Below are 21,909 nucleotides of genomic sequence, written 5' to 3'. Positions count from 1 at the left end.
AGTAAAATTGCAGTGTCCAGATGTGCAGGCCTGACTGAGACCTATCCACACAGACTCAGTGAGTTCAGTGCTGTGGTTGCAGCCAAAGGTGCATCTACTAAATACTGACTTGAAGGGGGTGAATGCTTATGCAATCACTAATTTTACATTATATATTTCTAATTAATTGACATTACTTTGTAGAAACAGTGTCGTTTGTATATTTTTTGTATATTGACCATGATTCCATTTATAAAAGCAATAAAAGGGGAAAACATCCACGGGGGTGAACACTTTTTTTATGGGCACTGTATATTAATAGCAGTACATTAACTTTGAATTATTATTTTCTTAAAACACATTACGACCGAAAGACAACTTCTTATTTCATCAGGTGCAGGTTTCATACTATTGGCCCTGTCCTCGCAGTTAACATGTACAGTAACTTTAGACTGCAGTTAAATAGAAAAAAACCCTCTAAGAAACGGAAAAGAAGTCAAATGTGTCCAGTAAATCGGAGTTTAGTCTGTCTACATGAAATACAACCTGGCATACTGACGATATAGGCGACCTCTTAATCAGCCGTGCTTGTTAAAAGAGATGTTTGAGTCTCGCTCAGCCGGCAGCTTGTCGCGCGTCTCCTCACCCGGCTCACCTCGGCCTCCACTCGGACACACTCGGTTTAAATGGGCGTGCTCGTTTGTGGTGCGTCTCAACCGGCGGTACAATCGGATGATCCCGGGCGGGCGGAGCCAAGTACGAGGAAATGGTACCGTTGGCTGACTGCTCCCAAGAAAACCGGCGACGAGCATCAGCACCCGGTAGTTTGACCGTACATCTTCACTGCTTTCAGCCCATCACCACTGCTACAGCAAGCCAGGCAAGATAACTCTCTCAGGCAAAACTTCAGTCATTCACCAGAACACGTCAACGTTTATCTGCTTACAAACCAAGCAACACCTTGTATGCTGCATTTTCCAGAAATATCTGTGAAGGGCTCGGAGATTAGCGTTACAGATACACGGCTGTAGGATGGAGACGCAGATACATGTGCCCGTCGGGTCGCCGGTAATTAGAAAAATACCCATTTTCGTGGACGAACACAACGTGACGGAGGGCGCGATGAAGCTCATCAAAGAGCTGAGACCGGCGTGGGACACGAGCCATGTCAAGACGAAGGTAACGTTAGCCGCTAAGCTAGCTGTCCAGAGTATGCTAGGCTAGGCTACGATAGGCAGCTCTGCAGCATCACCAAGCACTACCAGCCAGCTAGGATGAGGGCCGAGGAAACATTATCTACCGGCTAAGTCAAATTTTCTTTTAGCAAATGACAACACAGCTGGCTCCATTCTCTTCATAACTGATGAATGAAGACGTCTTATGTTTGCTACTCTGTTGTAGTCTTTGTATGGAAATAATAACGTTCACGAAGCTAGCAAGACGCTCCCAAACTCTAACTAAAGTTAAGCTAGCAAACGAACGTCAGCAAGTAAGTTAAATTAAAAAGCTAGAAGGATAATATTGAAGTGACGCACAGCTGTTCAAAGTACACAACACGTAGCCAAATACAGCATGAGAGGGAAGTCATTTAGTCAGTGACGTGATGGCCAGTTGTATGATGGTAATTAAGAGCTTGCTCAAGGAAGCAAACACACCTTATGGTTATGGTTTTGACCTGATGTTCAGTCTTAAAATATCTGTTTGCTCCCTTGTCAGATGTTTTAAATCCTGTGTGACTGATGGTGAATGGGAGCAGAAACATTAGCTGTAGAGGACGGCACTGATGCTGAGAGACATTTCCAGGATAACACTTGGTTTTTACTTCCACTGCTGATGCATGTACTAATAGATGGTAGGGGTGTGGTGATCATGTAAAACAATGTCAAGTATAAACTTCAGTGCATTCAGTGTTTTCAACAAAAAATGGACATACAGCTATACTGTTCAGTTTTTCAGACTTGCTTTTTTATACACCTTAGTACAGTACGTAATGCAAATAATACATGCTTGAATAAAAACATTTTAATTCATCTATGGCAAATTAGTGACTACAAAAATGCCTACATGAGAATGTTCCCATTTAGATTAAGAGCAAATGGCCTAAGTTGGATTGGCAAAATTTCTCTAAATGACTGTTGTCCACAAAAAACCCTAATTTCCATAATAAATGTGGCTAGTGGCAAAATAATATACAGAGATGACATTATTACAAATAGGTCAATGGAAAGACACAAAGAAAAGACAAACCTACGGGTCAAATACACACACAGATCTGTGTCTACAAATGAAGGTGTGTCTGCCAAAGTTTAAAACCTTTTAACTTGGTCTAAAAATTGAGACTATGTCGAGTTGTATTAGTCATGACTTCTCAGTGCCAGGAGCAGAAGGACAGGTTTTTAGAGGAAAACAATGGAAACAGAACTTTCTTGTTAGGTCACATCTCCAGGATGTTTGCTTGTTGTCACTGAAAAATGCCTCAAAGGGTCATTCAACTGTTTTGTTGCTTGGGGTTCAAAGATAAACTGCAGAATGAGTCTCGCAACACAGTTTCAAAGAGATCACTACCAGTCTGAGCTGGCACTGTTCAAATAGTAAGATACTGTGACACAGTGTGTAGTTACACCCTTATATCCATGTTGAAATTGTATCAGATGTAGGGCTGCAACCAACGTTTAGTTTCATTGTCAATTAATCTGTCAGTTATTTTCTTGATTAATCAATTAATTGTTTGATCTATTAAAAAGTCATAATATGGTTTCCAAAGCCTAAGATGACATCCGTTTTTGTCTTGTTTTCTCCACAACCCAAAGATACTCACTTTACTGTCATAGGGCTGGAATCAGATCATTTTTACTTTCTTTTTCTTTAAAAAATGACCCAAATCGAATAATCAGTTATCAGAACGGTTGGCAATTAATTTAATGTAACTGGTGCAGCTCTAATCAGATGGAGTTCATAGTCTAATCTGTATGTGATTGTGGCTATTGACGTTCAAAATTTCACTGCGGATGATAATAACCATGATAATACCCTGATAAACTTAATTTCTATGTTATTATGCATGAAAAATGGTAACTCAGTGTACTTTGCATAAAATTGTGGCTGCAACTAACAATTATATGAATGATTTATCTGCTTATTATTCTCTGGACTAATCATTTGGCCTCTTTCACATTAGAGAACATTTATAAATGCACTTTACAATTTCCTGGATTACAAGCGTTCAACCGTCTGTTGTCCAAAAGGCCACACCCCAGAGATATTTAATATAATGATTAGATAATGAAAAGAAGCTAATTTTTACCTTTTGAGGGGCTTAAACATGAGAATATTTTACAAAAGAAAGACATAATTGACTAATTGTTACATAAAATTGGATACAAATTACTTTAAAGTGTTTAAACAGATAAATAAAAAGGTTTTAAATACAGCCTTTTAGAAAGAAAAGAGTATGATTAAAAATGTAAAAAGTAAGATTCAATAATATACAATATTCTTTCTACGGCAGTATATTAATCCAGGTTTGTAGCCCTCAGCACTCCTGTTAAATATTTTAGTCCGTTTATCTAATATGAAAGAGCCACTTTAAATCTATGAAGTGTCGGGATGCCATGGATCACAAAAGTCATGGTTCAGATCACATCACAGTACTGAGTCCCAGATTAGCAAAGAGAAAAAGAAGATATTTAAAAGTACACTACTCTGGCTCTGATGTAGCTGTCTCTCTGGCTGGAGTCTCAACCATAGATGTTTTATAAGTATTATTATTTTTATTATTTATTCATTTATTAATATTCAAGTATTATATGTTAAGCTCTTATAATACATCCATGGCCACCATTCTGTAGCCTCACTCAATGTCCCACCCACAGCACTACCTGATTGGTTACACATCACAAGTAATGGCCTCAACACTGTAGGCCACTGTGCCTGACCGGCCGAGAGCGACTGGAGCCGCTCTGATGAGAGCAGAGCTGTGTGTCAAAGGGAAGGCTGCAGATATTGCTGAACTCCCTTGATGATGATGATGATGATTTACTTCTGTGATGACAAACGTTACACTTGGAAGTAAAGCACAGCACGCGTCGGCCTTGTCTTTTCACTGCAACTCTACATTGGGATTTAGGCAATTACTACTGTAAAAAGTAACGCAGTAGAAAAACTTTGTTTCACACTGTGATGGTTAAATTTTGCAATGAAGTGCTTCTCACGCATGTGTCGATGGAGGCAGCAGTGTCGCATCATATAGAGATTTGGAGTCCTGCCTCCTTTATATTGTGGCACACTCACGGTTCTCGGCAAAAATAGACCTGAAAACGACCTGTAGACAGTCATATCGACATCATTCCAGTGTTTCACTCCAGTTTTAATGTCTCTATCTGTAGAATATGTCACAGACATAAAGAGAATACACTCAACAGGTGTAGGGCAGTGTTTTTGCTGTGCACTCTATTTTTCCTTCTCTCCCTCCCTCCATCTCTGTCTCCCTCTGGCATTCTTGCTCTTTCAATGGGGGGTAAAGGAAAATCACATCATCATTTTTATTGATGGTTATCAAAGGCAAACTTTGTAAAAAAATAAAATAAAATAAAAAAGATGGGGCTGGAGCAGATTGGTCCCTGTGTTGCAAGCAGTACTTTTATTTAATAACTGAATAATAACCTTTGTGAGATGAACCCCCTAGAGCTAACAGTGCAGCAGTGAGGCTGCTCTCACTGCCGGACCTCTTATTTTGTTAGCCACATACAGTCATTGTGTTTCATATTGTATTTCAGCAGATTAAAGACATCAGTGAATGGTTTGGCACACAGTATACTGGAACAAAAGACTGAAAATTGTGCCCCCTTTTTTATTCATTTGATTCTCGATATAAAATCGATAATCGTTTTGAGTCGAAAAAAACATTCTGAATTGAATCACAATTGAATCATGAGATTGCCAAAGATTCACACTCCTACCCTCTTGTTCCATGACTGCCACAGACTGTATAAAACCGCTCCCTGATGTATTTCAAATTGATCTGCTGTCAACAAATGCCAAAAATAACCGTTGTTTTGCTCTGTAGACGCATTTTTGATGAACAATGGTGGTGCTAGCTGAACACATTTCCTCTGACTAGCCTACTTCAAAATAAAAGTTCTGTGTTTTACCAGTTAAATGCTTTGAAAGTGAAGCTACAGCTGGATGAAATGTTCGGTTTGCATTAACAGTAAATTGACACAGCACTCTAGAGATAGTATCTTTTCCTATTTAAAAAAAAAATGGGTATAATGCCTTTTATAGAGACCACCAATCAAACTATTTAGGATATTAGCCAATAATGGCTGATCTATTGGAGCACCCATAGCTTTATTTGGCTCTTTGAGTCATTCTGTCAGTTCTCCAAATGAATGTTTCTAAAGTGAAAAAACCCAACAGAACAAGGCTTTTGTTTGACAGATGTGAAGGGTCTAGTCTGATGTAATGCTTAATAGTGGAACATAGTTAAGTTCATGTTTGGTTCGGCTTCGGCAATATTGTGAGCACATTGCAATGGGAATCACACCAGCCCGTCAACATGTTTATGTTCCAAACCATGACTGCTTGGTAGTCATTTCTACATTGTTACTTGTGTACTCAATACTCATGGGTCGGTCGCACCCATCGTCGAACGTGGCCTTCATTTTTATATCAGCTAAACACCTGTAAAGTTTTATGACAGTATCTTGCGTGGATAGGACGTTATAGCACTGTCTTAAACATCTGACAGACACCTGGCAAAATACTCAAGACTGACTCTGTCGTAGTCCCCGCCCCTAAAGGTGTCTCCAGGACCACATTTTGCCATGATCACCCATACTCACACACACACACACACACACACACACACACACACACACACACACACACAGAAGGTGAAAACCAGCCGATGTTGTCACAGCTGGTAAAAAGTCCTAAACTTATTCCATCATTGTCCCAGCTGTTCTCACAGTCCACCAACCTGTATGAATGCACTTTTTTCAGGAAACAGATAAGGTAATTTGGTAATCCCAAACAGAGTTTATTATTAATGATTATTAATGAATCCATTATTGTATCCATGCCTAGTATACATACAGTCTATGTGCAGTATGTTTTCACCACAACTTAACACACACGAGTGTGTTGTTGAGCGATCCTTTTTAGAGACCTGCCTTGAGAGAAAATGCATAATTGATTAATTGTAAAAGGATCAGGTGGCTGATGTGTCATGGCGAGGTCAGATTATGTGGAGTAGCTCTGAAAGTGGGCACCATAACACCATTTAATGCTCCTACTCTAGCTTTGACAGCCATGTGTTTGCTTCCTGCTGGTTAATCTCTCTGAATCTAATACCCTATTTGTTCACACACCTGTAGCCGAGACCATGACAGTGTTTACCTCAATCACTACAGTCCAGACCAGCTGAGCTTTTCTCATTGACCACTACCAAAACAGGCCTTTTGTTCCATTGGACTCATATGGAGTGGCACAGCCGTACGACTGGCAAGTGTACATATGAACCAGGTCACAGCCGAAAATGGGAGAATGAAGAGGTTGAGATTAATGTCTAAAAAAATGTTATTCTGTCAAGTCGGGGAGGATGTTCTCAACAGCAGGGCCATTGTTTTGATGAGAGCGGGAAGCACTAAATGTGGCAAAGAGCAGCAGGGCAACACTGTTGACAGAAACACCTGATTAGCCCTGCCACCTGGACAGGAAGACTTTTACTGTAAATACACACTGTCCACTTCCAAACATCCCACACACACGCTGAGTTCCTGCAAACAGCAGAGCGAGCCAACAGCAACAGAGCAACAGTGTCCTCTTACATCTTACTCAGGCTGGAGATGGCTTTGCATAAGAAGGACTGCCCCAGAGGCCATTCAGTCACACCACAGAACGTGGACTCACATTCGTGGAAAAAAAATGAAACGTCAGGCAGTATATGGCTGAATGTTTACCTCTGTCTGGGTCCAAGCTTATCGCTGTCTGTCGATGTATTGATCGCCGGTCTTAGCGGTGTATTGTGTGGTGGGTAGAAGGGATCAGTCATGTGGTAGCAAAGGCGTGTATGCTTGTGTATGTACCGTCATAACAGGGATGCCTGCACGCCCATCTTTGTGGCCAGCCACGTGTGGAATGCCAGATATGTATGAGTGAGCGTCTGGGCCGGGGGAGATGCAGGCAGTGTGTATGTTGTTATTGTGTTCACTGCAGTGGGATGGACTGGCCCACTGGTTTCCAGTGGAGTGATGTCACTCAGATATTAAAGGCCTAGCCTCAGACACGGAAGACTTTTTTGCTTACTCTTTACTTTAGAAGAGTTTGACGTACTGATGCAACACCATCACCACCCTGCAGAAGAGTCATCAGGTCTGATGCAAGAGCTCCTGGTACAAACAGCTGTTTTGAAGCGGCAAGTACAAGTGATTTGTGCCTGTATGCAAATTAATATACAAAACCATTCAAAAGTATTGACATTGACATCCCTAGTTGAAAGACCAGCATTAGACACTTTGAACAGACTTTCTTTTTGTTTTGATGTGTTTTTTTGATGTGCTTTATTTTTTAACTAACATAAACTTCCTCAAAGAAAAAAGGGGACGGATATCCTGTTTCAGACTGCCATCATAATGTGACCCATAAGCACGAATTAACCCCAACGCTTACATCTTCAAAGTTTCTAATTAAAACTATCATAATTTACCCAATGTGGTAAGCAGTCCTGTTTCATATCTTTTGCCCTGCTGGCCACATCATGTGACCTTGTGAGGCAGCAAGGTTCCCAAGATCATGCAAAATTCCAGCCCTGATAGCACCCTGGGAACCAGTACTGCCAAATCTCTACAGGCAGACACATTTCTGCTGTTGCATGGTATACATGTGAATGCATATGTGACTGTGATTCAGTTGGGGAAGATGATCTGTGATGCATTTATGATGTGTAGGTCAGAGCTGCATGGTGCCTGCACTGTTGATCCTGACCTGAGGACAGCTGAAAGCCTCATAAAATCACTAGAGAAGACTGAAATTTGAGATTTTGTTTTGGAACAGTAGATGCTCTAGAGTCAGCAGGTTGGAGGTATTTATCTGTATCTCCGTGAGAGGTTATATCATTTCTTCTCTTCCAGCTCTTCACCGATGGAACCACCAACAAATTAGTGGGCTGCTATGTGGACGACAGTCCAGAGGATGTGGTCCTGGTCCGAGTATACGGGAACAAGACAGAGCTGATTGTGGACAGGGACAATGAGCTCAAAAGCTTTCAGGTGTGTGTCAAAAGCAAATGAATTTTTCAGTCATATCCCAATAAATCAATAAGTGCTATAGAATAGTTTCTTCTGTTTAATTCTTATGTTTTGTATTATTGTGTCTCTACTCTAGGTGCTACATGCTAATGGTTGCGCTCCTCGCCTCTACTGCACCTTTCAGAATGGCATCTGCTATGAATTCATGCAGGGGGACGCTCTTGGAACGCAGGATGTCAGGGATCCATCCTTACTCAGGTCAGGGCATGGTAGAGTCATGGGACCTCTAGGAATCCTTACTGACTTAATTCAGAGATGTTTGAAGTAGCATTGTATTGTGCTCATAATATTCTCAGGTTTGTTCTATGTAACCTACTGCTCAAAAGTTTTGGGTCACTTTAAAATTTCCTTTCCATTTGTGCTGATTAAAGTTAATTATGTGGCACATCAGCATTTGTGGGTTCATTTTTTAGTCTCAAATGGTCAGAAAATAAAACCTTTTTCTATTGAAACTCATCAGTGTGCTCTTGTTCTGAAACAAATAGATTAATAAATAAGGCTCTTCTATGTGAGAAATTGCCAAAAAACTAAAGATCTCATACAACGAATGAAAGAAAAAGCAAAGTCAAAAAATAAATTTAAGTAAAAATCATTATTTCCGACCTTATCAGTGTCTTGACTATTTTTTTTTTCTTTCGTTTGACAACTCATTTGATGAATTGATGGGGCTCTGTGTTGTCTGTGTTGTGCTGGAGGCTGGTCCTTAGTTTATGTTAGCAGAGTCCATTTCTAAACTAATGTTAGCTGCTGTTGCTCTGTTAGTAGAGTGGAGAGAGGCACTGAGACGAGGCAGTTGAGAACGTGCTGCATAAATTAACATCCTTGGGATTGTCGATGAAAATCTGCTCCAAGTCTTTCACAAAGAAATCCCCAGTCCAGCAGCATTAAACAACATAAACAAATCCCTAGTAATTGTTACATTGAGCCCCTTTAAAATGCATGTTTTCATGGAAAATATAAATTTTTTTAAGTGACCCCAAACGTTTGAGCGGTTGTGTGTACTAGAGATGGACTGATATATTGGTCAAATATCAGTATCAGTCGATATTTGCCTCGTTGAGCCTATTGGCTGATGAGATGACATTGAGTGATGCCAGTGGCCAATCTTTATCTGATGTGTCACATCCATTTAACGCTGGCACATTCATGAGCTACTGACTTGTGGAATCCTACTTAAAATTATTATCTGTGAGTAGGTCTTTAAAGGCTTTTGAAGCTATTTGTTTTAATAATCTTTTTCATATGAAAGAAGGATAACTTTTAAAGGTTGTTTCATAGATGTTAATGATTGCATTTGTGTTCTTTCAAATGAAAGCCTGAATGACTTTAAAAGCATCTTGTTATTTTTTTTACAGTGAAGATTCCTTTGTTTCTCTACCACAAAAGGGGTGTAAATAAAAATGGACCCAGCTTAACAACAACAACAAAAACACATTTGTATTGGCATCAGCTGTTGTCCAAATAGTTATTTTAAACATTGGTATCGGTTTCTGTTTCAGAATTTTATAATTGGTGGGTCCCTTACCCTACACAGCATACACAACTAGTAACAATGCAGAAAACCCTCGATGACACACGCAAAGGCAAATGAAGCAGGCACATTTGAGTCACATGCAAATGATAGCTGGCGGACAATCCATACTGCCTCAACAATGGAACAATGGCCAATTCCAAAGTCTTTGCTCAAACCAGTCAGTGATTATACTTAATAATCAGGTAATGCACATTGTCCTAAGTGGCTTTTAAACACTATTTGTCTACATCACCTCAGTGGGGTCACACGATATCTTCGGATGTTTTCAATGGGCCTTTTCTAGGAACTCTGCAATAGACACTTGTCCTCCTATTGTTCTAAGTATGTTAATCCTGTAGCAGGGCATTGGACCGTTGGATTCTGTCATAGCAGGAGATGAATACAGTAAAGTTAGAAATGTGCTTCATGTTGAAATCTAGTCACGATGTTAACTTTATCTTTTTGTGTGTGTTTCATAGACTGATAGCCGGGGAGATGGCTCGTATCCATGCCATCCATGCACACAATGGCTGCATCCCCAAACCTAACCTCTGGATCAAGATGCGGAAATACTTTTCCCTTGTAGCCACAGAGTTCACCGACCAAGCATCCAACATCAGGTGAGATCTACCTTCTCAGTAGTTTTTAGCTGGTTCCCTGACTCATGGCTCAGCACACGTGCAGCAATATTGATGCAAATAGCTCTTGAAACTGCCTGATTTGCCTGTAACATTAGTTATGAACAGGGGCAATTTCCCTGAGCCTGATATCATCTGAGAGCACTTAATGAAGTAGTTTTATCAAACGTTTATGCACCAGGAAGCAACAATTGACCCCGTTTAATATTCTAAGTAGCATAGGTATCTGTCACATGATATTATAAAGCTTACATTGGAGTCTTACTATACTATACTCTTTAGTGATAAAACATTTTTAGTCTCTGACTGTCAGTCAGTCTGTCCACCACTGAAATGTCTCTACAACTTTTTGCCAGATTGCCATTCAATTTTTCACAAACTTTCATGGTCCCAGATGAGCATCATCAAGTCAACATTTAAGTTTGTCAAATATTTTGGTTTGAATAAAAAAATTAAAATAAATGTCTTTCCTTTTTGCCCTGTTTTCAGTCAGAAAACAACTGAGTGATCACGAAGGAAGTTAGAGATGAAAATTGTCTTCTTATCTTTCCTGCCACTGGGCATGCAATAACATTAAAATTTCATGTTATGATTATCTGATCATCCTGTCCAACATAATTGCAATTCACAAAGTTATCCCAATAATCATCAACATATTTGTAACTTGAAACAAAAAAAAAATGAAATTAATTAAAACATACTGGAATCACTTTAACCTTATTTTGGTTGGAAAATTTAATGTGTATTTAGCTACATTTAACAACATTTAAAATAATGATATTTAGTGGCACACAGCCCTTGACATCACTGGGCAACTTGCTTACCCGTAAACACCAAGCCAGCATTTTACGATTCATACACACCATTTTTGAAAGGCAAAGAACAGTGTAAGTCTGGACTGATGGCTGAAACAGAAAGTTATTAAATTTAACCAGCTCCATGTGGACACCCCTTTACATCATGAACATGGTGAATATTACCTGACCAGCATTAGTTGGAATTTATTATGAAGATGTCTACATTCACCCTAAAAGAGCTGCTAGCATGGCTGTGGACCCACAAGTTTGTTATTTAGAAAGGTGTTCAAACGTGATATGAATATTAGTTACAACAAAATTATTCCTGTATGGCTAAGCATAAGATTTAACACTCATTTCAGAGATTACAGGCATACGAATGCCTTGTTGAAAAAATGTTCATTATGGCAGATAAAGATACTGTAAAACCAGAGCGATTGTGACTGAGAGCTTGTCCAGACAACTCTTGACTCCTGGGCCTACACACACATCCAGCTGGAAAATTTTACGTTGAGAAATGCATTTACACTATTAACAGAATTGCATTTTCATCTCTGGGAAAGAGGAAGGAACAACCAAGGGGTCAGACTGAAGATGGCTCGGTTTGCATCTTGACACTGGACCTGCAGGGATGACAAAGGTTTCATAACCAGGCCAGCTGCTCAGTCCCAGCTGATATCTCTGTTCTGATGGCTGTTAGATTAAGTCCAGCATGTGGCTTATATAACTGTAACAATAATAGCCAACTGGATTAGGGAGTCTGAGGCATGTAGACGGCCAGCAGATGTTTGCTCAGCTCAGTGTATCAGGTTACTTTACTCTCTTCCTTGGTTACGCAGACAGCTGGAGTGTCCTGGTCCTGGACAGCAGACACTTGTTGCTCTTAGGTCTCAAGCACACGATATAGAAGGTCAGATGTTAACATATACAGATAATTTCAGTAGAGATGACGAAGAATACAGGCCACTTCCTCTAGATGAGCAGTGGGATATGTGTGCTATACACAAGGCAGGGAAGGAACAGTCGGGACTCAGGCCGCAGGAGAGAGAGGCAGCAAACCAGGTAGAAACCTCCAAGGAGAGGGTGTGTGTGTGTGTGTGTGTGCCTCCCTCCCTCCCTCCCAGCTCGCTATCAGGCTGACTGTGGATTAAGCACCCATAAGCCCATTACGGTTGTCACAGGGGTCTGCTCAGCACACCAGTCTGCTTGGCTGAGACGCTAACTTACGACTTAACCCTTTCCCCACAAGCAAAGAATACCACTATGAGACGGACACTCTGAAGCAGTCTGCGTATGTCATGTGTGGCTGAACACAGGTTGGATGCACGATGTTGAAAAGGCCTGCGTCATATTCACAGAGATTGAAAAGGGAAGACGTTAAAATAATTTCAGCTGCAGGTGATGCATGAGTTTTTAAGCATAGTATGTACACACAGTGATTAAATAACTCCCAAATGTTCAGAATCAGATCTCATTTCAGAAGAGACAGAGTGGCGTAGCCATAGGGACTGCAGCACCACGAGTTTCCACTGAGAGCTTGTTTCTGTGTAACTTTGCTCCCAGGAGCCGGCAGGCGCCAGCTCCACAGAGCCTGTGTGCTGTCTGTGCATGTTGCTCTCAGTTGTTTTCCCTGCACATATGGTCCCATTTTGTGATGATACAAAAACAAGGAAAAGCTCTTTGTTTTGGCCAATAACAATTAGTACAAGTAAGCATAGTTGTCACTACAGTCAGAACTTTCCTTATGTCTCTCTCTCTCTGTGTCTCTGTCCAGAATCCAGCAGGAGGTTCCCAGCAAGGCGGTGTTGGAGCAGGAGATGGTGTGGATGAAGGAGCATCTCTCCACACTGGGCTCCCCTGTGGTTCTCTGCCACAACGACCTGCTCTGCAAGAACATCATCCACAACAGCAAAGAGGGTCAGTACCTTTGACATACATGGTCAGTTTGGTTGTCATCCTCTGTCTGAATGACCAGTCTCACACACTTTGACCGTCCAGTGGCTGATCTTAGTCACCTGATTGCTGAATGCTTTATATTGACAGATATATGTGATGTGGTGTATTACATATTTTTAGACCGTGGCTGCAACTATTAATTTATTTGTTACCTAATCATTGGTGCATAAAATGTCAGAAAATAGAAAAAAAATAGAAAATAGAAACACAATTTCCCAGAGCATTCCAAAATCTCAAGATGCAAACACTGTAACAGGCAGCAAGAGCTGCACTCTGCTAAGATACATGTTATATTCTCATTGTGTTCTCTTGTTGTCTGTCAGGTCATGTTCGCTTCATAGACTATGAATACTCCAGCTACAACTACCAGGCCTTTGACATCGGCAACCACTTCAATGAGTTTGCAGGTTTGTTGAACCACAGTGTGATTTGTATTTTGGAGTTAATGTTCATCCTGTATCGTACAGTATGGCTCATTATACAACCATGTGTCCATGTGTGTGGTATCAGGAATGGCTGAGCTGGACTACGGGCTGTACCCCAGTCGGGAGATGCAGATGGACTGGCTCAGAGTGTACCTGCAGGCATACAAGCTCTTCACCAAGAAAACAGGGGAGGTCAGCCCGCGAGAGCTGGAGACACTCTATGTACAGGTCAACAAGTTTGCACTGGTGAGGAGGGATTTGTTGGCACACACACACACACACACACGCAGACAATCACACACTCACACCCACATTGTCTCATATTACTTTAATCTGATATCTTATTTGTTTCTCTTAAGGCTTCTCACTTCTTTTGGGGTTTCTGGGCACTCATCCAGGCCAAATACTCCTCTATCGACTTTGACTTCCTCGGGTAAGTTGCTATGTGAGTGTGTGAAAGGTTCAGAGCAGTGTGTGGTGACCCCCTGGGTATGTATTGCATAAGTGACCACTCAGACCATGCGTGTGTGTCAAGACAATCTGTCAGCGTGGGTTAAACGGAACATTATGAAAGACTGAAACCAAAAACCCAAAACCCAGCATGTCTTTCGTTTCTTTTGTGAACATCCATACCACTTGACACTTCCTGCCCACACACCTGTGACACACACGGACACCAGGTTTGGCTCCCATAGTGTTGCACATGGAGGAAGTAGACCTAAGGAGGTTAATGGATGGCAACCTAATCTCTCCTGCCTCACTCACAGGAAGGCAGTGCTATAGTGAATATCTCCCTACTTTGCATGTTTGACTGTAAAAAGATTCTGTCTGCTAATTAGACTCGCACTCCACGTAAATGCACTATGCAACATAACTGGCAGTCAAGCTAACTGGCCTTAATGAGTGTGACTGTCTGACCGAACAGGAAAATACAGAGGACAGTGTGAGTATAGAGTTGTTTTATGTAAAATAACTGCACCTTCTATCTGTATGAGAATGTATATAAAATGTCATTAACTGACCAACATCACTGTTTTAATGTTCTGTAAAACAGACGTTCGTCTGTAGTGAAGAGGTGCTCCACTGCGCTGTAACTGAAGTTCAGTGTCCAGCAGTGGAGAACAGCCTTCTTTGCTGTAACACTAGTACCAGTGAACTTCATCATGATCCAACACACTGTACAGAAACAGGCCTGTTGAAATGAAGCAGACTGTGGACAGACTTATTTTCTTCATCTGATCAGAGGTGGCTGAAAGTTTTGTAAAGTGCTGTAGTGTGTGTTGGTCAGTCGGCTCATTTACCGACTCACCAAAGTTGCATAGTGCAGAAACAAGCAAAACAAGGTGGAGTGGCTGAGACAAACATACCCTACATTTACCCTATCAATATACACTGTACCATCAAAATGATTTTTGAAGCTTTTATTTTGAGGTAAAATAGTTACATAATATTGCTTTAATATTTGGGGAAAGTACCAATAGTCAACCCTACAACATTATATTGAATCGATATTGAATATCGATATGGAGGTATTTGGTCACAAATATCTATTTTGTCGCCCGGTCCTATCATTAATGAAGTGCTTTTGAGAAGATTTTAAAATATCAATATATACACCGATCAGACACAACATTGATCATCTCCTTAAAATGCCATGTTCTGCTGAGAATCCTTGGGTCCTGACATCTATGTCACTTGACACACACCACCAATCCAAACACTGTTGTGGATCGAGTACATCCCCTCATGGCCACTGCACTCCCTGATGGCAGTGGCCCCCTCCAGCAGGACAATGCACCCTGCCATACAGTTTACTATATGTCCCCTTACACAAAAAGTAAGTTCCTCCTTCTGTGCCATCACCACCTTTTTACTCTTTTGTCTTGCAGGTACGCTGTGCTGCGTTTCAACCAGTACTTCAAGACCAAACCTGCAGTGATGGCCCTGCAGGTCCCAGAATGAGCGGAGAAAGGAAGACAGAATGCAGAGAGAAGACCGGAGGAAGTGGGGGCAGGTTTAATGCTGGGACTTCCTGTAGGGTGGGAGCTCTTCTCTGTGAGTCAGCTGTCGATGGACCAGTGCTTGGTCTACATGACATCCTTTTCTGCAACAAGCGCAATTACTCTTTCATTCCTCCAGCCTAGCTCCACGCCTGTCACAACTCTAGCTCAAGAATTCTAAAACTTCCACGAGTTCTGTGTGTATGTATGCGAAAGTGTGCTTGCGTGTGTTCTTAATTTATCTTGAAACCCAACGTCTTGCTTTCCCTCTTAGGGCAGCTGAACAAGGCGTAGTAAGCACAGCAGTCACAGAGTTTAAAGTAGATATCGTGAGTTAAAACCTGCTTTGTTGTCACACCGGAGCTGAAATGTTCCACAACACTAGTGATGAAGGTCAAAAGAGGGACAAGACTGCTGAGGAAGGTTTGTCAGATAGTTTGTCCAGTTCTCTGCGCTGTATCAATGCCTCAATGCCATAGCCTCATTATAGTTAGAAACTGACTACAGAGGCATTTCACCTGGGTTCCTCAGATTTTGCATGTGGTGTGCACGGTGAGACCATTCCTCCTTCTGTCTGCAGATATTTTAACACTTAAACTTTAATCCGTGCGCTCTTCCTCTTTTATCCCCATCTTTGGTGCTAAATGCTCGTAGATGCGGTATTTCTGCTCTGCACTTCCCAGAGATCACCTGTGCAGCAAACACTGGGCGGTACTGTGTCTCCTCTCTTCCCTCTGATCTTTTTTCTGTTGCAGTTTGAGCTTCTGTCAGTTTCTCTTCTAGTTATTCCAAGAAAACTGCTGCTGCTGCTGCTGCTGCTAGAAAGTAAAATACACTTTTCTGTGTGCTAGTGGACTTTTCCCCTGGAAGGACCTACCAGACACTGAGTGTGTGGAAGAGCAAATGGAAAAGCTTTTCATGGACTGGCTGTAGGTTTAATCACTATTGTGTTATAGCAATCAGTGATAGAAAGTAGCTAAATGTGCATTAATTTATTTATGTGAAGAAATTTGTGGATTATTTAACATCTCAGGTGAAACGTGTTGCTTTGTGTGGAATTGGGAAGTGATGCTAAAGGAGGAGGGGAGAATAGAGGGGACCTCAGTAAATGTCACTTTAAACTCTGTGTGCATTTCTGTCCTCAAACCTTTTCCACCTTTTTGACTTTTATGGTTACAGCGAATCGCTCCGTTAGACTTTCCATTTAAACTCTCCAGACCTCTCGGAAAATCACAACCCAGGTCACCCCCCCCTCCCCTCTTTAATGCCCTCCTGTGTCTGCTCCCTCCTCACATTACCAACTTTGATCTCCTCCCACCCCAGTTTTGTTTCAAACTGAGGCGGTAGCACCTGTTCCACAAGCCATCCTAACACCAGAGACTGCTCTCAGCCCCACACTGTAATCCATACCCATTCACATCCTAGATTTGGAGCAAAAATTCTGTTACATCAGCAGACATTGCATAAGTTATGGGTGGGGTCAAATCAAGTGTAGCTGTGAAAAGAGGCAGGAATGGGTTATCTGGGGCTGTGTTGCTGTCATGAGATCAGCTCGCACTTAGATGGAAAAAGATGGCGTTTGACACAGTCAGTTCTAGAAGGAAACCCACAGGCACGCACAGTATCTGTGAATGTTAACTTACTCTTAATGGGGAATTCCAGCAATTTCACACATCAAGGTCTGTTTACAAGTGTTGAGAAGTACTGCTGCATATGTGGAAAAAGTTAGTGACTTAGTGACTCCAGAGGGGGCGATGGCACAATATATGGCCTCAAGTGATGTCACTTGAGTCAGCATCAGTTGGGGCTGAAGAAGACAAGTTTTTTTTTTAAATGAAAACAATCTGGAGGTGTGAAGTGAGGTGCTCTGGTGCTCCTCACATCTGTATTAGCCGCTACTAGCATAACACACCTGAACTTCCAACAAACTGTTTTGGTTGAGTTGCATCGTGGGTCAGTTGTTTGGTACCTACGTGTGTTGTCTGTCTTTGACCCCAGCAGTTTGGTATTGCATTTCCATAAATGGGGGACTTGTGAGAGACACATTTTAAAAAAGAACGTTCCTACACTTACCACAATGCAACTCAACAGCCTTGAGGCTCTAAGGATAAGCTGAAATGACTCAAGTGATGTCATTTTCATCATTTTGTAAATTTTGCTTGAACAACACTCCAATGATTAAGTAATTATAAAAAATAGTTGTTGAGCTGTATAAACCATGACCAGTAAACTGATCTTAATGTGTCAAATCAGCAGATTGCCCATTTAATAAGACAGCTGTTCTTAATGACTCTTCATTCATTCATTTCCCATGGTCCTTTTCTCTCGTTCTGGACATTCGTAGTGTAAGAACCTTCTTCACCAACTTAGATTTAGTCAAACATTGGCAGCTTTCTTACTTTGATTCATTGGCCTTAAATTAAACTCAGCAAACACTTTAATACAGTCTTACATACTTCTGTATTTGGCTTTAAGAACCCTGCAGATACTTTGACACCTTCACATGATGAACAGGATTCACTGAGCTTCAGATGATATATTCTGAAGCTGTTTATTTAAACTTGGCTCCAGAGAAGAGATATGTCCTCTGTCCTGCACAAACTTCAGGATAATTAGCCCCTCATAGGCCCAGCAGGGGGAGACACTGAGCTCTGACCTTTGTCCTCCACTGCAGGTCTCATGTAACTGACGGGCTTAATAATTTACCAAGTGAGCAGCACATCGGACAGAGACTGACTGACTGATATTAATGGTTTCCAGTGAAGACAGTTAACCCGAGGAATGACACAAGTGCTCTCAGAGGGATCACATTTATATTAGAAATGTGTGAGTGGTTCTTAGCAGTGATGATCAGAGCCTTCTGAATTTTTATTTTAACTCAGGGGCTGTGTGAGGCTAATTGAGTTCAAAAGCAACTTAATGGAAGAGTACTCATAAGATGGCACATATCTAGGAGCAGAAACTCAACGATGACATGGTCTTGAAAAAGCTTGAATCAGCCATGTCAGTAGTGCATTTTAATTAATGAATAATCAAGACGCCCTTACTTTAGGCAACTAATGGTGGAGTAATCTGCTTAGTAGATTTGCAGACAAAGACCAAATTAGTGAGCTTGCTGCTTGAACGCACAATCCTAATGCCCTGGTAGGAATTCAGCCTGGATAAAAAGGGCATTTGCACTCAATGAGCACTGAATTAATGTCTCCATTCACTCGTTAGAGGACACTGAGCCCGAGTTGACCTCATCTACAGCAGAGACACAGTTTGATTTTTAAAGATAAAGTCATAGTCAGGTTTATTTAGTTTCTTCTGAGATTAAATCTAACACTCCAGCAATCACTGATGTTGAAGTCTAGAGATAAATGTAGGCTTTAACTGAAAACACTAAAAACTCTGCACCCACTCAGGAGCGTGCTCATGTTTTATCAGTCGTTTGGTCTGTTGGTCACCTTACCCACCGGTTGTATGGCATCAGAAATCACCAAAATCATCTCGGTGTCACTCCAGTCCAGTGTGTAGAGCAAAGGCTTCATCATGCTTTATGCACCACTGAAGTAAAGTTATCCCTGCTGTGTCTCAGGGAAAAACATCCTCCTGAAAACAAGTCTGACACTCAACTGTACAGTTTATTAAAGGCATAGTCCACGATCAAATGTGGACCCCACCATCAAAAATCAACACCTAAGCTTGGAACCCACTGTAACGCTAAATATGACAGACAGTCCAGACTGGGAGTGTTGGCGTCAACACCGCTAGGGTGACGGGCCAGGGTTAGCTGGTTAGCATGCTAACTTCAGTAGATATCTCTGCAACGCCATGTCTTTAAAACTGTTATTTATTCACATTCTGTTGACCATTTGAATTATTTGAATGTCGTCAACTAAAATTCTTATTGCATTGCACCTCTAAAGAGTAACTGAATACCATGCTGAAAAGCGGTGTTTTCAACTCCATCATCTTCACAGTGTACTGACACACCCTGGAGTACACATCTACATTACTGCAGCAAGGTGAGAAGGTGAACCAAACCAAAACTAGCATTGGACAAGAACTTAAACTATGCTACGGATTGGGGAGAGATTTCATCTCAGGTTCACTTACTAGCTTTTTCAGGAGCTTTCAGCTGCATCATGTGTTCTTCAGCAGATGGAGTTTGCTCAGTTGGATCTGTTAGGATCACTTTGTCAACACATCTCTTTCTAAACGTCTTAGTTTTAACTTATTTTGTTTACCAAAAAGTTAGCTCAAATTAGCCAAAGGTTTTTTCACTGTTGACTGAACTGACAATGGACTTGTTGTGAGTGTACAGATCAAAGATGATACTGTTGGTAACTTTCTCATTACATTCCACACTGGGTAAGGTGAAAATAAGCCAAACAAGAAGTTGTTGTGGAGATTCAATAAAGTTATTGAACATGTTCCCTGTTTGACGACCAATACATACATTTGATTTGTTTCTGTGGCCACGACTAGTATCCCAGACAGGCCGTCTGAATTTCCTGTTTCATGCTGGTTGTCAAATACTTCACTGTCTCTACATTTCAAACAGGGTTTATTTATTGAGTGAATTTAACATTATAGTTCACACCTTTTCTTTTGTTGTTTTCTAATCATACCAAAATGGTTCGCTTCAGAGGGTTTGCATTGCAGTTCATTTGACAATAACTATTTTTGTGTGTGAATGTACTAACTTAATTTTAAGAAACACTGTACAGATAACTGTTTTTTTTTTCTTTGTACGCTGATATTTACTTTTTGTAAATGCTATGAGCGCTGTGTAAAAGGAGCCAGCAATTGGCTTGCAGATGTGACTTTGTAAATGTACTCATCCACTGCTAAAGGAGATGCTGCGTTGGCCAGCGGAGATGGAGGATGTAAATACTGTAAGAAATACTGTGAAAAAGCTTACTGTACAGTGATCCTTCACACCTCTGTAGGAGTGGCAAGAAGAATTATTTAACAGTCGTCAGTAAATATTTCCATTAAAATGTATAAAATATTACAAATGTCTGTGTGCTTTTGATTTGTCTGCTCTCAAAAGCTTTGAAAATCTGTGAAACTGCGTGCCAGCTGACCAGGTGCCTCGGCCCTGACAGGAGGAAGGATGTGGGACATCCTGCCAACACACACACACAAACCACACACTGAAACAGATCATGGTGATAACACCTAACATCCTCAGCATGGAGCTTTTTATGTCTCTTCTCCAGTCCAAACTGAGGAAGCTGCCATTAAATTTCAAACAACCAATAATTTCAAAGAGGGAGAAATGTGTTTTCATCCAGGGGTGAGATGTGGCATAAAGCACCTGATTCCCTGCATTCAAGTCGGCAAAAAAAAAATCAAAAACATAAGAACAATACCCCATGAACTGACAGACTGACTCAGAGATGCTCTGTGAGCCTGTGCTTAGTATTTAGCTCAAAGCAGTGCTGTGCCCTAACATCAGCATGCTAACATTGTCACAATGAGAATGCTAACATGCTGATGTTAAGCAGGTATAATATTTACCATGAATGCAGGTATGTGGTCATGAAGTAATGTACTGAAAAAGGAAAAACTGGACCTGATTAAGATGCTAGATGATATGTTCAAGGATCACCAAGGTCATTATCCTGAGTTGTTGTACCAAGTGTAATGGCAATCCATCCAGTAATTGTCAAGACACTTCATTTAGCATCATGGTGGCAAAAAAAATAATAAAAAAAATAAAGGAGTCGCCAAAGTCAGTTGGATACATCTGGGAACCACGTCTGTCTGCTGTATATTCTGAGATATGTCAGTATCACATACTATTTCAAGATAAAAGTCAAAACATTGATCATTGCAAAGAGTTAAGGTCTCATCGAATTCAATATGGGTTTGTCCTCTGGGGACCATGAACACATATTTCACTCTGGACCAAAGGGATGAACAACTGGCAGACCGGCATTGCCATCCCTCGAACCGTGCTACATGTGGCTAAAAGTACAAGAGTGAAGCAGAAACCTTCGTCTCACAGATGATGGTGGCATTGATGCTAGATCACTTCCTGAGCACTACATCCAAGGAGTGATCAGCAGAGCTGCAGATGTCACTACAGGACAGACCCTGAGAGACTGACAGACGTCTGCAGATGGCCAGTATTGACTGTATGTTCAGATCCCTGCAGCCAGAAACACTGCTGTCATGAGTCTTCAGTGTTACCCTGAAATGTAACTAAACTGAAAGGCACTTACTACTATTTGATAGTGTCTGTTTCAGTTGGTTTATTGTTAGCTTTTAATTTATGTGATGTTTTATCCAAGTGAAA

The 21,909-nt window shown here is 41.1% G+C and overlaps 1 protein-coding gene across 1 annotated transcript; it reads left to right on the top strand.

Moving 5' to 3' along the window:
* Positions 1 to 764: 764 nt before the first annotated feature.
* Positions 765 to 20,623, top strand: etnk2 (ethanolamine kinase 2). Its single transcript, XM_073468853.1, has 9 exons — positions 765 to 1,158; positions 8,112 to 8,249; positions 8,365 to 8,486; positions 10,281 to 10,421; positions 13,011 to 13,153; positions 13,516 to 13,599; positions 13,703 to 13,863; positions 13,977 to 14,050; positions 15,507 to 20,623. Exons 1-9 carry the CDS (start codon positions 1,012 to 1,014, stop codon positions 15,577 to 15,579), a joined length of 1,083 nt encoding a protein of 360 aa, XP_073324954.1. The 5' UTR covers positions 765 to 1,011; the 3' UTR covers positions 15,580 to 20,623.
* The last annotated feature ends 1,286 nt before the right edge of the window (positions 20,624 to 21,909 follow it).

Source organism: Pagrus major, chromosome 6, assembly GCF_040436345.1.
Source record: "Pagrus major chromosome 6, Pma_NU_1.0".
NCBI lineage: Eukaryota > Metazoa > Chordata > Actinopteri > Spariformes > Sparidae > Pagrus > Pagrus major.
Note: the sequence above shows the minus strand (reverse complement) of the source record. Positions and strands in the feature narration are given on the sequence as shown.